The sequence below is a fragment of the Typopeltis vanoorti genome, chromosome 11, assembly GCF_054136105.1.
Source record: "Typopeltis vanoorti isolate ZY-2024b chromosome 11, IOZ_Tvanoo_1.0, whole genome shotgun sequence".
Classification (NCBI taxonomy): domain Eukaryota; kingdom Metazoa; phylum Arthropoda; class Arachnida; order Uropygi; family Thelyphonidae; genus Typopeltis; species Typopeltis vanoorti.
Window position 1 is genome coordinate 123,000,582 of NC_143559.1, and position 18,446 is coordinate 123,019,027.

General features: G+C 37.7%; 1 protein-coding gene across 1 annotated transcript in view; it reads left to right on the plus strand.

The window, feature by feature from the left end:
• Positions 1-407: 407 nt before the first annotated feature.
• The window catches only part of LOC150102018 (uncharacterized), a 28,226-nt gene continuing 10,187 nt past the window's right edge, over positions 408-18,446 (plus strand). The window contains exons 1-6 of the mRNA XM_090400854.1: positions 408-700; positions 966-1,346; positions 1,554-1,647; positions 3,872-3,989; positions 9,506-9,596; positions 11,626-11,763. Of these exons, the coding sequence (XP_090256980.1) occupies positions 490-700; positions 966-1,346; positions 1,554-1,647; positions 3,872-3,989; positions 9,506-9,596; positions 11,626-11,763 (1,033 nt within the window). The 5' untranslated portion in view covers positions 408-489. The remainder of the gene's footprint in view (positions 701-965; positions 1,347-1,553; positions 1,648-3,871; positions 3,990-9,505; positions 9,597-11,625; positions 11,764-18,446) is intronic.

Consider the following 18,446-nt stretch of genomic DNA (forward strand, 5'->3'; position numbering starts at 1 on the left):
TTAACTTTTTTTCTTTTTTTTTTTAATCAACCAGCATTTCCTGTAACTTGTGAGTTTGTAATCAATCTGTTGTTTTTTCTAACTTTGGTTTTCCAAAATAGAGAAATATTTTATTCCGATATATTTGTTTTTTTGTTGTATTAAAATAATTAAAAGTGATAAATAAATTTTTAAATACTCAAGTTTTTAGTTGGTTATTTTTGCGTAATCAGATATTAGGTTGGGGGAACGTGATCTATATACGGGAGTAGATAGCCGAATAACTTTTTATAGAAAAGTAGCTCGCCTAGTAAAAAAGGTTGAACACCACTGATTTATCATTCACAATCCGAAAAGTAATTCAAGGAATATTTTTTTTTTTCAGTCGAAGCTCGTCTGGTTCCTTTGAATCCCATGAATTCAGATGGAGCCCTGGAACTACGAATCCCATTTACTGAAGACTTCCACAGAATATGTTGGTCCGAATCATCTCCGCAGCTCCGGCATCAAATGATTTCTTTCGCCCATGTAGCCTGTCGCGAACTAGGATTCATGACTTATTCTTCTTACTTTGGCATTTTGTCCCCGGTGTCAACCCCGCGTCGAAGTCTAAGAGAAACATTTCGGTGTTTGGGTCACGAACAACGACTAGACCAATGTCAGTGGATTCAGCAACAAAATTACACGGAATGCGATAGATCGTTAGGCATCAAATGCAGTAGTGAGTATTCGATAATTATGAAATCCACGTAGATATTTCCACTTAGATTTAAAAAGTTGCTTTTATAATTAACAAAATAAACGCATTCAACTTGATTGTAATATTGCCGAAATAAAGTTGAATTGTATATTTTGTACTATGCTGTATGGCTGATATTAACAGGTTAAAATGTGTAACCAGGGATCAAGTAACAGAAGCTTCATTTCGTGAACATACTGCTGCTACTTACAAATATTTACTGGTGTCTTTTAAACTTTACTTGCAGATTGTATGCATCATATAGAAGAAGACGAAGGCGAGATCGTTTCTCCTGGTTTTCCTGACGCATACATGTACACGCTATATTGTGAATGGGTCGTTACTGTTTCCAGAGGGCATGTCATCAGCGTACACCTTCTCCACTCCCATCTTCCCCAAGGATATAGGGATACAGATGAAAAATATGGTTGTTCAAGCAACCTCCCTTTTGTCGAGCTGGTTCCTCTTGAAACAAAGGATGATGTAGGAGACGGCACGAGGTACTGCCACTCGAAGAACCCTTCTTTTCTGGTGATGCCAACCAGAAGTATGAAGGTGAAATTTTTTTCTGGTATTTACCAAGGAATGGAAGGAAAACCTGGATTTGGTTTTCGCATGTTCTTCAAAGGTAAGCTTTCTGGTCTATATCGGGGGAAATCCATATCGTTCTCTTCACAATAAAGCAAAGAGAGAGTTAATTTTATTACTTCGTATACCTTAATGTTGGAAGAGTTAACTGCAGAAAATTCTAGGTTAAAAGCAAGCGAATGAATAATAGTCATGTTAACAGGTATTTTGAAGATAAATCGTTAACATGGGAATTTTTTTCGCTTAGGAATTCCACCACCAGAAAAGAGCAGCTCTGTGAAATGGATCTTCATTTTTTCTGGGACGGCCATTCTCATAGGTCTCTGCTTGTGCTGTTGCTGGTAAGTTGAATACAAAATCATCATCAGAGTTGGTATTTTTATCTAGTTTTGCAGTTCAGACAGTTTTTTTTTGTGTATGCTAAGTACAGTACTCTTTCATCCAAATGTTTGACTCTTGGTGTGACCACCTTTAGAACAAACGTTCGCCGTCTGACTTATCTCTTTTCTTTCAAAAGCTGTAATTTCAAGTTGGTTACTTCCTTAAACATTCCAGTATACGTCGGCTTCACTATTAAACATATCAAAAATTATTTAACGAAGATCTTTTCAAATCTCCTCGTTATAGATATTGTGTCAACAGGATATACCCTTACAAAACTTTTTTAAGTTTGTCTATCGGTAGTGTTCGCAGGCCGGTTTGCGGGGATAAAAACCCAACTCCCTACCGTACTTACTATCTGAAACGGCCCGTGTTGATTCCTCTCGTCATAACGGGAATCACCGTCCCTCAAAGGTATTTTCTATTCGAAGGACAGTCTCGTCGCTCTTTCAGTTGCGCCGAGGAGACACGCATAACTGGAAGAGTAGTCGTTATTAAAAATTACATTTAAAATAACCGATTCGAGGTTTTCATTTTATTAAAGGTCAAAGTTTAAAATATTATCCATTTTGATCTTCCTAAAGCAGCGATATGTACTAATTTTGTATAAAATGTCTTCTTTCTTTTTTTTACGTATTAGGCCCAGTGAGCTGTTACGGAGTTGTCTTTAGCTTTTCCAAACCATACCAGTGCCGAAAATAAGGTGGTTAACTCTATGCCTCCCAGAGTGTCTTATGTCTGTAGATGCGTGTGTTTATGGGTCCGGTTTGCCTATTCTGGGGGACGAAAAACCAGTTCCCGGATGAACAAACCCTACCCCCGTATGAGACCGGCTAACTTCTCTCTCGAAAAAGGCCAGATAAAGGTTCTTTACGTCACTGACGGGAATCGAACTCGGGTCTTTCCGACCAAAGGGCTTCGTCTATACCGGCTGAGCTACGGAAGCTCTGTGTGTGTGAAAATAAAAATCTCCAAAATATTTATCTCCACTTAGCCATCAAATATCACGCTTTACACACATCGTGGAACTGAAGCCTTAAACATTTATTATTCTATACAAAAAACCCCTCTATAATTGAAATGATTTTCACGCAAAAAATGTCAGAAACACCAAGTCAAGGGCATATACTGTTGCCAACTAATTCGTACTACTCTTGAAAGTACACACGTTATTACTAATGCTAAACTGACCGCTTCTGTTATTTTGGAGATCTTATCCTTAGCAAGAAATATGCTATGAGAAGTTGAGAGTGAATCTAATAGTTGTTTTCTGCAGTTCCGAACAAATCCAGAGGTTCCCCTTGAACATAAACTCTCCTTTATCATCTTTTTGAAAATAACTTGAACGGATCGATGAGATGCAAGTTTTTTTTATAGGTTACAAAAGCCAACTTATAGCTCGTTAGTACCATTAGTCGGCTAGGTAGATAGCCTGGAAACCTTGCTCTAGAGCTTGAACATTGGTCCTTGATTCCACTTTGGACTTCCACTAAGCAGGGTAACGTCGCGCGGCTGAAATTTTACACCTTTTCAAAACACATCCACTATTGAACTCATTTTAAGTTGGGTTGCTGCGCCATCCACCTAGCCGAGAATCTTGCTGAACTCGAGAGCATAACAGGAACCTTGACGCAGAAACTTTCCTTGAAGTTCATAAAAAGGTATCCAAGTAGCTTCTAAAAGATGACTGAGAATACGAGGCGGCGCACTTATGCTGGTTTGTTACCATTCCTTGCAACTGGATCTGGTTAGTAATGACAGCTCATCGCTGTGGTAATAGCGATACTACTATCTTTTGTAGACGTTGATGTGACATTGTAGGATTTTCTAATTCATTACTGCTTTTGTAATCTAGGAAGATAATCTTCGTAGGTTAGTAGCAACTTTTTGTATGGAACTGTTCTGAATTTTAAGGAAGATGATCAACAAAAATCAAGGTTTTCATTTTCGAAATTATTTTATCCATCCAGGTTTATGTATTCTAGTACGGTATCTTTTATAAAAAAAAAAAAAAAAAATCAGTATCTTATTTTAAATTTTCATAAGTTATCTGAATTTTTTCCTGCTAACGGCGTACTTTTTTTAAAAAAGGGAAAAAAATTCCGGTTTAAACTAAATAATATGAACCATGAGCATAAGATATTGAAAGTGGTTAATAGATCTGTTTTTTTATTATTATTTTAGGAGAAGATTATTTTTGAAACGTGGATATCAAAATCAGCGAAGAAGAGCTAATCTACATAGATTGCCAACAAATCGCGAAGCACGTCAGGATGTTGTGGTACATCTTTCACAAGAGATGGTCTGTGTCAGGAAAGTATTTAAATCAACTATTTGAAATAAATTTGGCAATATAGCATGTTACTCACTTTTATTCGATATTCCGGTATGCAATTTTTGTCGATGGTTAATGTTAATCGTATTATTCCTAGGTCTTCGATGTAGAGATTTTGCATGTCTTAGTCTTGAAGTTATTTTTGTCAACTGATTCTGCGCCATCTTAAAAGTTTCTTCGTCCGTTTCAAATCCTGGGGACGAGATCTGAGCACAACAATCCCAATGCGGTATGATCAGGGTTCCCATATGAAACTGCTCAATCACTGCTAATCAGTATCTTGCAGCATTTCCTATCTTTACATGTTCCGTGAATTTCAAATTTCTGTCCATCACCCCAAGATCCGCGTGCTTCCACATTCGCTAATATAGTTTTCCCAACAGAATATGCAGCCTCTCCATCTGTGAATCCCATAGTTCAGAAACTCGCACTTACCGATCGTTAAATCGTTATCCCTATTTATTTGCTTACCTTTCCAGATTACGCAGGTGTTCCGGAAAAGCCGATGCACCTAATATTTCCTTTAGTTTCACATCTCGCGCACAAGTTTTATAACTCTTCCTTGCGCATTACATATTTTAAACTGTTTATAACTGTGCATGTTGGACAGTTATAAACATGGATGAGTTTTTTAACAGGGAATTTTCACGTTGAAATATTTAGACGTGTTATTCGCCGCGTGTTTTATTTTATGTTGTGCAGAGCTCTTCAGTTGAAGATGTCATCTTTTTCGCAAAACTTATCACGCGCAGTTAACAGACCAGAATATTCTTACTGGATGAATTAGTAAAGAGAGGCCACTTATGATGAATCCCTTTCATCATAAGTAATCCGTTTCACATCTTTCAACTAAGACTGTTAGACTTGTTGGAATGAAGTTTTGTCGGGTTCCAAAGAACCCTGTCTAGTGTCAGTAGCATGTGAAGTAAGGCTAGACTTGTCATTCTAAAATGTAATCTAATCCTTAATCTTGAATGCTGATCTCAGCAAAGCGGACAATCTAAAGTAACAACGATATGAATAGATGGTTGGAAAGAAGTGTATAATTATATTAGCAAAGAATCCTTGCTACTCTAATAGCGCATTCCTGTGACCGAGACACGATATAGTAGTCGCATACTGCGTGACTCATGATTCATGTCTTTGAAAGATCGCTAACTATCTTTCTTCCCTGAGGACCATTTTGCATCGCATATACTTTTTTGGGAATTTTTAATAAATTCGATTTTTATTTCTACATGTATTACCTGTATAAATGATTAAAAAATACAACCAGATGGAACATAAGTTATTTTTTTTTCTAAAAATGTGAGTATCCTAAAGCGTACTTCAACATGGACTATATTACATTGTCGCTCGTTTTTTCACATTGGTCTGTTTTGTTGCAAAAACCTTAATTCAAATCAACCCAGTCCTTTCGCATGTAAGCACCTGCAGAAAAAAATATAAAAAAATTAAAAAAAAAGCTTAATACATAAACTTAAATATTTTCAGTATATACTGTAGCTTTGTGTATTGGTTAATTATTTTTTCTAATAGTTGTAGCAAAGAATTTGCTTCCACGTAAAATATGGATAGTGTTTTGTCAAGAATAAGTTGTGTTATATTAGAATTATGAATGTTTTGTTTATTATTTTAACGGTATAATAGAACACAGAAACTAAGTAAATAATTAATTTATTAACTTGATGCTGATATTTCGCTGGTATTATAACCAGCATCTTCAGAGCACAAAAACACTGTTTGTCACAATACGCGAGACTAAAACAACATGGTGTACTTAAACAAAATTGTAGCAGCAACACAAAGACTAAAGTCCTGATTTTGGCGCCCTCTATCTGAAAAAAAACTATCATATATTACTAGAGTCCTAGAAAAGTGCTAGTTTTTTCTTAATATGACTGTCTCCCAGATCTTCGGCAAGTTAATACAGCCATATTTGTTGAGATTTGGAGTGTGTTTTAGGGCTTCTGTCGCCTCTAAGAACAATCTCTCTGATTTATACGGGTTTCTGTGTAGTACTTTTGTGTTTTTCCAGTTGATCCTGTGTACAGGGGTATCCAGAGCATGGTCTGCTAGGCCCGACTTCCCATAATGATAATTCCGGACGTATCGTTTATGTTCGCTGATGCGGATATTCACAGTTCTTCCTGTTTGACCGTAGTAGGCTTGATTGCATGAGCAGGGTACTTGGTAGACTCCTGGATGTGATGGGTGAGCGAATGAGGGTGGCTAATTTGCTACATGGTCTGAATGTAGTGCGTAGTTTGTTTATTGAGAATTCTTGAGATCTTTTCGGATGTGCCTTTAATGTGAGGGATGGTGACTGTTTTGTTGTAGTTCTCTATGGTGGATGGTGGGAGGGGTTTCTTAAGAGTGTTTAGTATTTTGTTTATTTTATGTGGATTGTAGCCGTTGGCCAAGAAGGTGTGGCGTAAGTGAGTCAGTTCAGCAGTAAGAGCCTTGTCATTGGAACAGATTGCTCTCGCTCTATGGGTTAGCGTTTTTAATATGCCATATTGTTGAGAAGGATGGTGTGATTGTTTGTGTAAGTATCTGCCTGTATGTGTGGGTTTTCTAAAAACTGAAAATGATGAGGAACCATCTGGGAGACGTGTGATGAGTGTATCCAGGAAGGGCAGACAGTTGTTGGCTTCCAGTTCCATAGTAAAGTGGATTTTTGGATGTTGGTTATTTAAATGTGCTAAGAATGTTTTCAATGTCTCAGGGCCATGTGGCCAAATAGCAAGCACATCATCAACATAGCGTAGCCAAAGTGTTGGTTTGAGAGTGGCTGTATTGATTGCTTGTTTTTTCAGGTGTTCTATGTAAAAGTTGGCTGGGGGGGGGAGCCCATGGCTGTCCCATCAATTTGTTTGTATATTTTCCCTTTCCATGTGAAATATCCTGCATGTATTGTGAATGTGAATAGTTCAAATATATCAGGGGGGAAGTGTGACTTCAGTAGATTGAGGGTTTCTATTAGTGGTACATTTTGTGAATAGTGAAGTGATGTCAAAGCTTACTATTAAGTTTGAGCTTTTTAGGGTGAGGTGTTGTAAGATGCTTTTTAGGTGTGCTGAATTTTTGACAAAGGAGGGAGAATTGTTAGTGAGAGTGGCTAGTAGCTTCGCTAGATGTTTAGCCAGTTTGTATGTGGGACTATTTATACTGTCCACAATTGGGCAGTATAACTTGCCGAAGATCTGGGAGACAGTCATATTAAGAAAAAACTAGCACTTTTCTAGGACTCTAGTAATATATGATAGTTTTTTTTTTTCAGATAGAGGGCGTCAAAATCAGGACTCTAGTCTTTGTGTTGCTGCTACAATTTTGTTTAAGTATACCATGTTGTTTTAGTTTCGCGTATTGTGACAAACAGTGTTTTGGTGCTCTGAAGATGCTGGTTATAATACCAGCATCAAGTTAATAAATTATTTACTTAGTTTCTGTGTTCTATTATACCGTTAAAATAATAAACATGTTCGACGAACACAAGTCTGTCCACACGTTTAGAATTATGAATATTTATATAGTTGTAATAAATATTACGAATTATACATTATGCAGCTTTAATATTTTTGTAGGTAGTGTGGAGATTTTTTTATCTTGTCACTGGTGGCCCAACATCCAAGCGTGGACACCAGATCCTCATTAAAGGCAGTCAGGGATTTAGGAATATAAACTAAGTTGGTGTATAGAAAATTCTCAAAAATCCGAGAACCAAAGTCAGGAAAAACCAAACAACAAAAAACTGAAGCCACTTCTATACGTTTCATTAACCATTTACGCATACTACTTAGCAGATTACCAAATTAACACGGAAGGCTGGAGGATCCACCCTGTAGATTGATCATTCACAGCAGTGAAAGTACAAGTCACTGTACTCGTTATTTCCAGTTCAAAGTTGAATATTATCTATCTTGCTATTTTAGGGTTATATTACGCAACCGATTTAGACTAAATTTAAAATGATTTGAAGATGGTGTGAAAAATTCAGCCTGATCGAACTAAAATGAAGAAACGAAACTGCTAAATGAAGGGAAGAGATTTGGACTTGTTATGAACTTCGTAAAAAAAAAAAAAAAAAAACGAAGAAAATGGTATTTGGCGAGAAGAACATGAAACAAAAGATAAGTGGATGGAATTGATTTATAAATGTAGAACAATTCACATATTTAGGAAGAAAAATAACATGACTTTGACTGTAAGGGGGAAAAAAAAATCAGGATTTCAAAGGGAAGAACAAATCTGAAGGCCATGGATAACATCTGGAAAAGTAAAGTGATCAGCCTGCAAACAAAACTAACAGTGCTGGAAACATGCATCTTTAGAGGGGTACTGTATGGATATGAAACGTGGATAATAAATAAGGAATCGAGAAAAAGAATTCTGGCATTGGAAAGAACTTCTTACAGGAAGATTCTAAGAATAGGATGGGTAGAGAAAATCGCAAAAGATCTCTGTCGGAAGATAGAACCAAAGGAGAATCTAATGCAGAAGATTATACAACGGAAGATTATTATTTGGACTCATCTGCAGAATGAGTGAGGGCAGGAAGATAAAGACATTCATGTTTGCTATTATGGATGGTGTAAACAGAAATAGGCCATACAGAGAATGGATAGACGATATAAAGGAATGGATTTGCAGAAACTGCGACACTGCATTGGAAAAAGATAGTGAAGGAGGCATCAGACACCAACGGGCAGTGAGCCTGTGGTGTGTGTGTGTGTGTGGGGGGGGGGGTTATAGCAGATCTTTTCCACAGGACGTATAATGCAACTAATTTATGCCAAATTTGGAAATATAGGTATTTCTTCCGTTTTGCTACCCAAGAATTTGTTAGGTCAGGGTTGGTGTCGCATACTTCGCTGACACACGCATCGTTCAACCAATTCTGAAATAGACCCACATTGCTTAAGATCTGGTAATTCAGCTTGACCAGACTAAAACGAAGTTTGTGGGGTGAGGGGAAGCTTACTTTCTCAGATTCGTTCAATTTATTTCGTCCAAATCTAGAATCCCTGTCGTCCTCAATAAACCATCCTGATTTATTGAGGACAGAAGTGGCTTCTGGAGAAAAGTTTCATGTTTGGTCTCTACCGCAGGATTCCCAGATTATTTAACATTTAGTCCATGGTTGTAATGTATAATAGGATTACAATATTTTCGTGGGCGAGATTCACATTAAAAAGACTTGGAAGCTACTTCTTAGTTGACATTTTTTAATTCATAATGGAATTTAGTACTCATTAAATTTCATTCAGAATTATTCTGAAGCGCTTATGGATGCAAATTTCCACACCATTGAAAACCTCCTTTTACTCAGTCTGAATTGAACAATTTAAAATTATTGGAACCATTAAGTTTTTTGTTTCATTCCGAAAAATTGTCTTTAACAGTGACGTCTAGGAAGATATGAGAAATTAAATTTAGATCTTTCCATTTCACTTTCATATTTTTAGAATATTTCATTTCAGATTCCAAATAAAGCCGAATCTGTGGCATCTGGCATGTATAGAAACGGAAGCATGAGCGATGAGGCAAACGTAAAGATTCCAAAATCCACAGGTAAAACTAATTCATTTTTTTTTCTGATTTTAATTTCAAGAAAAAAACGATGGCGTGATCTCCGCAGTATATTCATGGGGCAAAATGGTAAGATTTTGTTGCATGGTGAGGATTAAGAGATTCTGCTGTGTAGGTGGTCAGTTTGTACTGGGTTATTGTAACCTCAAATACGACAGCGTCTTCGTTTCTTCAATGAATATGGAACAGAAGGATTCTGAACATAATTCTTTACTGTATAGATGACTTTAATGTTTGGGTATTTGGAATGTAGAAAACCGCGATCCAAAATATTCAAAGGGAATCGGAGTAATTATCGAGATCTGAAGCGATGAAACCAAGAAATGATTGCAACAGAATGAGGAAAGAAAATTTTGAGTCACATCAGGAAGAATAGATTTGAGATTTGGCATTCTCCGACATGATAGATTAGTCTGAATGTGCAAATGCCACCTTTTAGCGATTTCCTCCATCACGGTGCACATTTAGACAGGTTACAGTTGGGAGTAATGTAGTTTGTTAAAACAGTAGATCGGATTTAAATGTCTGTAAATGGCAGAGGTTGTCTTTAGACCACAATTGCTGAACGGATATAAAAACTTGTCGTATGAGTTTTAGTTAGGCTTTTCAGTCTGTAGTGCTACTTCAGAAGCTGGCGATGGGATGGTGTTCTAGGAATAAGCGTATTCAATGTGGGAAAGACTGCGCACGCACGCAAGAATACCCATTCTTTTAGTTATCGCGTGGTTTGGAAAATTTCCTCTCCGAATACGATATTGGTAAGTAATAGAATTAAAATACTCCGATATATAGTACGCACACAGTTAAGAGAACCTTAACTGGCACAGTGCTAAGAAAGAGTTGATTCGTGTTGAAGGGGAAAAAGGAATAAGGCGATGTACGTATTTGTCACCAACATGCGAAATTACGTGCTTTATATGCAAAATTTTTCAACTGTAATATTAAGCAAAATAGTTACCACTTTAAAAACTAGAATGTTCATAAAAGAAAAGCTAATTTTCCAACGTGTAATAACTCATCCCGCAAAACGGATTGATTACCCTATTATCGGAATTGATTCTCCTTCTGCCATGCGCAGAAGTGTCGAAAGGTCTCGCATCCGTGGTCGAACTTTTTTCTTTATACCTACGTAAGGAAGTGTGTGCAGAATGGCTTTACTGATGCACCCTTCGATGGAGTAGTTTTGGATCTCTGGAGTATGCTTGGCATTCTTAAAAGATGTTGCATAAAGCGAGATGTTGCTCTGTTTTGAAATTACATATCAGATATGATAGCTACTACTTGAACCCAAATGAGTAAGATGGTTTCATCCTCAATATGTCATCTACCATTTATAGGTTTAACACCCTTTCCACCATCCAGGAAGGTATGTTTTTTTTTGACAATAGTACTTCTGGGTATGTCATGTCCCAGTTTATGGAAACAGGAACATTTTTCTCAAGATTGAATTTCAAAATTTGATTACCAATGCATCATAATAACTACGGTCGATGAAATTTTTTACATTGCCAGCTTTCATAGTGTTGTCCTGTCACGCCTGTGCTATTTATATTACCAACAAAACAGAATTGTACGAACGTTATTTGATCAGCTTATACGCTCGATAAGCTAATCAAGTAACGTTCGTTATTTGATTAGCTTATTCGGTATAACTCGCATAGCATATCTAAGTCCTTCCCCCGTTACTTAAAGCTTTTTGATATCTTGGCTGTAGTTCTGGAATCAAACACTTCCGAAAAATAGTTTGTGTCGAACATGTCATTAGCTTAATGGTAATAAATAAAAATGCGAAATAAAAATATTCTTCTTCCTCAAGAATCGCGTGTATTGCTTATGGGGAAGCTTCAGATTTGCACGATTAATCCACTGCATGGATCCATTGATTAATTCGATGTTTGCCTTCAAGTTCTTTTCAACATGAATGAAAGCCTGAATGAAGTTGCTTAAAGAAATAAGATTGTCTTATTTTATAATATATTAACCATTAGCACCATTCGATCATTTGTTTCAGTTAATAGCGAAGAAGCACAGCTGACACAATCATCATCCTCGCCTTCCGTTTCTCGCAGCAGCAATCAACAAAGAACATCTTCTCCGATGCCTAGAAAATTTACCATCTATGTGGACAAATCTATCGAATATGAACCTGGTAAGTGTAATCTTGGTGCTCTGCTGTTTTCCAATAAACAGCATAAAATACCTCGCAAATCAAATATTATTCTATCCATAATTGGTACCTCAGATAAATAATTAAAAATTTTAATAATAAACTTGGCATGTGATAGACCATGACATCTTGAACACAAGGCAATAAATGCCGTGGGATATCACCAAGGGAAACGGTGACTATAGAATGGTTTGCATGTTATTCATATGCTTTAAGGTGTAAAGGAAGCTGTAAAAGCGATTATAATGAAAAAATCCACCTTTAAAATCTACTTAGAACATCGAAGTGAATAATCTCTCAATTGTGAGTGGAAGCATCCATTATAATGAACCATTGTTCCGTCTGTTGCCAACAGTTAAGTATAAGAAATAAGTGGTCTTATTGATGGAAGTTTTTTCACTTGGCTATGTTACCAATTATATATTTGGTTTAATCCTTTATCCAAGTGTAAGCAAACAAAGTTTGCGCCTGAAGTATTTCCTGGACTTGGCAAAGGTGGTATAACTTCTCATCACTCTCCTTAGTATCCCATAATGCAAAACACATCTCAAAACACATCTCCTTGCAGACATGTATAATACTATGCATTAAGGGAAGGGTCACTACCCAGACCGGTTTCGACCTTTGAGGTCTCATCAGTGGGAGCCAGATCCAGAGGTGGTGATACTAAGGTAGAAGTAATGGAGAAGCTATATTTCCATATTCGAGTTGCCAAGTTCTGAAAATACTTCAGGCTCGAACTTTATTTGCTTATACTTGCATAAAGGATTAAAACCAAATATATAATTAGTAAGTGGTCTTATTGTTGTGTGACACCTCCAAGGACTTATGCAGGAGGGTACCCTACTCTACTCCGCTACACACGTCTCACCTACAACTTAGGTGAGAGGTGTGTAGCAAAGTTGTTAATTCTACGACTATGCACAATACTTGTCATAACCTGTATCTTCCGTTCACCACCAACAGTATTTTTGTACTGTCTTACAGTTCAGTGAAGAAGAAAACAATTTGACACACTTGGAAAAGCTTCGAGTAAACTCGAGTACTGTAACGGCAGTCTTTATTGAAATACCAGCGCGCTTCATGATTGTGTTACTATAGAAACTAACGTGGAGTTACTAATATCCTACAATGTCCGCCACATGAGTCAGTATTGTTCTGTTTTTCCCCTGCTCATGAGCAAAAATATAAACCATTTTCCATGGACCATTCTTTAGGAAATGACTTCTTTTAATTTACTTTATTTTGAAGAGATTTCTCACAATGAGAATCAACTAGCTTCGTTAGCTAGTCGCGGAATATTGGCGACTCTCTCTTTCAGAACTTGACCATTTTGTATCTGACATTGTTAAATGTCTGATTGCTATATAAAGTGAAATAAACAAGATTCTTTAAAAAAAACATATAAAGACCTGTTTTTACGCAAGTTTTTATTAGGTAGGTATTAATCACCCAGACCTCTTAAAGCATTTATTAGCATCTCATCAACAACACAAGGCTGAATCATTTATTAATATAGAAAATATGGAATATCTTTCTACGCAGAATGGGGTATTGTCAGATCTAGTTTCTGTCGCAAGATCAATGGTAGCTGTTTGGAATTAGAGCTCAAGCTATAAGGCTGTAAGGCCAGCGTGTTATGTCGCTTAATTGCGTGTCCTTTTGGCCAGATTGCCTGTTTTGCGAAACAAAATCCTGTCGCCTTCAAATGAGACTGAATGATTGGAGGGGCACCAGAAATGAGTGACTCTAGTTGTTTTCCTTTAAAACTTCCCGTCATTCATTCATTCATGGGTCAAAACATTGACCACTGCTCTAGTAGCGGGTTGGGCCGCCTTTTGCTCAGATAATTGCACCCAATCAGACAATTTTGGCATTTTGTGTGTCCTAGACCATGGAAGGTGTCCTGAGATTCTTGATCAACTAGTCACAATAACGCCCCGAAGGTCGACAACCGAATGAAGCGACTGGCGTCGACCAGAGAATGATGAATTCCACATCACCCTTTGTCACAAAAATGTGACAACACATGGGGCTTTGCCTTTCTGGAGGAGTCCAGATCTATGAAGCCATACTATCATCGTTTGGAGAATACTTAGTCCGAAACAAATAAAGTAAGAATTAGCAGTTAAGGTGTATTCAGTGGGGATTGAGAATTAATCTTGTCAGAGAATCCATACCCAGATATGGCAACGACCTCTGTTTCTAACCAAGCGTGCTATCTAATTGGCAGGAAACAGGTTTGGTAGACATGATGTTTCGGCTCATGAGTGTATATCATATCCAACTATTAAAGATGCCAGAAAATACAATAGTGCTTATGCAGTTTCGATTGCCTTCTCGCATCGCGAAACAAAATTTCTCCTATCTTAGTATATCTGGTTGTTATACCGTAATTTTTTTTTGTCTATGGGAATGGTTTTTAGTTTTTTTTATAATTCCATCCTAAACCCTTTCCTTCTGCATTATTACTTTTTGAGCATCATTCGGGGTGCAACATTTTTAGAATAGTCCTATACCCCCCCACACACACGCATAAAAAAATGCTTTGATTAATAGATTTTAAGTCATTGATCTTTAAATTTTGAATTAAACTGCAATTTGGGCTTAATTCCATCTGTCTCTCTCTCTCTCTGTGTCATTCAGGAGAGAAACTTCCTTTTGTTTTTTCTCTTTTGCACCCCCCACTTATTTTCTTTATAGCAGAAGCAAGCTATGATTTTTGCATTGCATTTGCGCGAATCATTTAGGAATCTGATGCAGTAAAATCCGCTTGCTTCAGTTTCCTAGTAGCGTAGTTCACTTTCATAGTACAATTATTCATTTTGTATTTTATTTTGACTTGACGCTTATTCCTAGTTTTCCAGTTTGTTGCACTTCTATCTGAAAAATCTTTATTCGCTGATGTCAGCTATTTTCGTTTTGAAATTTTCGAATGATTTCTATCAGAAATCGCATACCACCTTATCAACATGGTACCCAGTTTGATACCTTACGCTTTTTCTACAAGTCGTGTTTTGGGTTTCTTCATCGAAATAAGAATTGCAAGGACCAAAAAATGAGAACAATCTCGAACATGTTACGATCTTGTAAGTACATTCCATCCCATCCCCATGTTCCTATTGCTTATGTGTTCCCTGAATAGAATCATACAAAATGAATTTCTCAGCACAAAATGTTCTTTCAGCAACATAATAAAATGGTTATTGTAGTCGGTTGTTTTTTCTTATTTGTATACATCTGAGGATCGGCAATCGTTATCAGAGGAGTTACTGTTTTAGTTTTGCTTTTTTTTAAGAACAATATAATTCAGATGAATGATAATTTTCCTTCTAGATTGCAACATACATTCTTATATTAGATAACCTATCGCTCCACACATGAAAGGTCATAACAGAGTAATATGGCGCATGTGAGCAAGTAGTTAGAGAAAAATGGGACGTTTCTTGAACTGGAAGCTAGTAATCCTTTCGGAGTTCGTGAGGAAGGCTGTTCGACAAACAGATGTGTAGATGAAATGAAAGATGACAACTTGGTTCAATAAGTTTCAAGTTGAACTGTTTATGAGAGTCTAGAAGCAGCTTCTCGAGTCTTTATATCCTCAGTAGAAAGAACGTAATACATACATCTTTAAGGACCATCTTTCCTAATTGAATTATGGGGGCAACAGCTGCAAGAGGAACTTCCAATGGTCACGATCCTCTGACACCAAATTCAGGTGTTCTGGTGGGATTCCCAAACGTGTCCATCCAAGGTTTTGGATATAATCTATCCAGCGAGTCCTTGGCCTTCCACGTGGCCTCCCACCCTCTGGTTTGGCCAAGAGGGCCTGCTGTGGGAGCCTCTCTTGTGGCATTCTGACCAGGTGCCCGTACCAGGTTGAGTATTGAGTTTCCCGAATTGCAGAGCTTCTGACTCTGTCGAGTCTTATCAGCCCCGCAACCCCTCGAAGGAACCTCATTTCAGCCGCTTGGATTCGTGTCCGCATTCTTTCGGTCATTACCCAACTATCATGACCATAGGTGAGGATGGGGACATAGACTGTATTGAAGACAGCCAGCTTTGCCTTCTGGCTTAACTCCTGCTTCAATACTACCAAACGGCCAAGCTCCCGCAACATCGAGCTTGCTAAGCCAATTCGAGTAGCTAGCTCTACGTCCCATTTTCCATCATTCGTGAATATGGACCCAAGGTATTTAAACTTCTCCACCTGTCTCATTGGGACTCCACTTACATTTAAATTGCACTGGGATGGTTGTCTTGAGACCACAAACGTTTCAGTTTTGGCCACACTGATCTTCATTCTGGCGTCTGCACAAACAGCTACAAACCTATCCAGGGTCTGCTGGAGGTCATCTGTGGAAGAGCTAAGCATAACTAGGTCATCTGCAAAAAGCAGACGTCCAATGCTACATTTTCCAATTCTGACACTGCCTCGGCTGTGCCTATCGATCCAGTCCATAAATATTATGAAAAGGAGGGGTGAAGAACACACCCTTGGCGGAGGCCAACGGAGACTGTGAAAGGTTCAGAATTTGTGCTGTTTACCCAGACACAAAACTCTGGGCATTCATACAGGGACCTGGTGGCAGCTAATAGTTGGCCATCTACTCCATACTTCTGTACTACTTGCCAAAGCTTATCTCGAGGAACCCGGTCATATGCCTTCTACAAGTCCACAAAACATGTGTAGACATTCTTGGCATAATACTCCCAAGATTTCTCAAAGACTTGCCTTAAAGTGAAGATTTGGTCAGTTGCACTTCTACCAGGACGAAAGCCACATTGTTCTTCCTGGAACTTTGACTCAACTATGCTCTTGCACTGTCTTTCCAAGCACCTAGCATACACTTCCCCAGGCAGGCTGAGCAGAGAGATGCCACGATAGTTACTGCAATCCTTCCAGTCTCCCTTCTTGAAGATTGGTATTATTATGCCTGTCTGCCATTGCTTTGGTGCTCGCCCAGATATCCAAGCAGCCTGATGACACACTCGAGTCAGCCAGAGAACACCCTCTCGATTTAAGGCTTTTAGCATTTCGGGCCGAATTTCATCATCGCCAGCAGCCTTGCCCGATTTTATTGCTAAATGGACCTCTCCTGCTGTGAGACTAGTCATTTCCCCGATCTTGCGCCTCTTGTATGTCCACAACTGCTGGCTCACCCGGGTTAAGAAGGCTCTGAAAGTATTCCCTCCATCTGTGGAGGATATCCATCTCGGTTATTAAAAGTGCACCATCAGAGGCCTTAATTGCCCTTGCCTTTGCACGATTTTTTCCCTCGAAAGCGGCGGATGGTCTGCCAGAATACTTTGTTTGCATTTGCATAGGATGAGTCTAATCTTTCTGTTTTAATTTTTTTTCCCTTTTTAGATAAGGATATACATTATTGCTTTCTCTTGAAGCAAGAACTTGTTACTGCGTTGAGTACCGGACTATTTAATAATGCAAATATTTCAAAGATTGTTCATTAAGTTTTTAAGACGCCTTTCAAAATATTAAATTTACTCGTTCTATTATCGTACCCTAACTTCTGGAGAGAGAGGAGCTTTTCGCTTGTCTAAGAACTTCGGTTTTCATTTGGGTTTTTCAGGAAAGAAATTTATATTTGATATGTTCAGTATCAATACTAATATTCTAGAAGACACTAATTTACGATTAAAAGTGAATTCTGCTTCTCAAAGTTTCACCGTCATAGTAAATTAAAGGTTGGATAATATCGGAATCCTGCTCTTGTCTAAGAGCAGAATTCCTTTATTGTGGACCTATGTGGAACTTTTTATGCTTCTGGCTTCTAATAAAGCAGTTTGGCGATCTCACTCCTGGTGATAAATTATGTATCACGCTATAAATGGTCCACAATTTTATTTTTCCCGCTAACAATATGGATGGAGTTTCCAGAACTACATCACTCTAAAATTGTCTTGTTTAAATTCAGTTCCTTCCAAGTATTATTTTGTTAATAGGCCCTGCTACTACTTCCCATTCATACATACATTGCATTGTCTACGAGAAAAGCAAAAATTGAATTAAAAAGTGTCATTAATAGCATTTGAAATGTCAACTGCAGCAGTGAATATCCTCCAATTGAAGGATAGATACACCCCTGTCAAAACAATACGCTGCTAATAAAAATAAACCTAAAACGCTTTGATAACTGTACGAACTTTTGAAATGAATACTAAATTAGTAAACTAAAATAACTTAAAATTGCTTGGTGTATTTTTAAAATCCTCGTTTATTCTAAATTCTACCATTTTTTCCACTTTGCAATACAAGAAGGATCGAGATGCATTGGGAGAAAATGTGCATATTTGAATTTATTAATTTTTAATATTAAAAAAAAAATCGGCTAACGCCTTTAATTCAGGTTTAGGGTAGGCGATGCCATTTTAACCCTATCTAACTTTTGGAGACTGAGTGGGTAGTTCAATCTCTGTTGGCAGCCAATCAGATATCTGCCCCAAGGCTATTACTAAGTTAATCGCCACGCAGTGAAGAGAAGGCTACCAAGTGCCGCCATCTCGTGGGCTCTAACAATACTTTTTAATGTCTGAAAATAATGTTGGGTCGACGGTCAATTTTCTTGAGTTTTAGGGATGAAAACCCCGCTTTTCCCGTGCCAGAGATCGACTATTTCGGGAACTGGGGCTTAGAAAATGTTTCT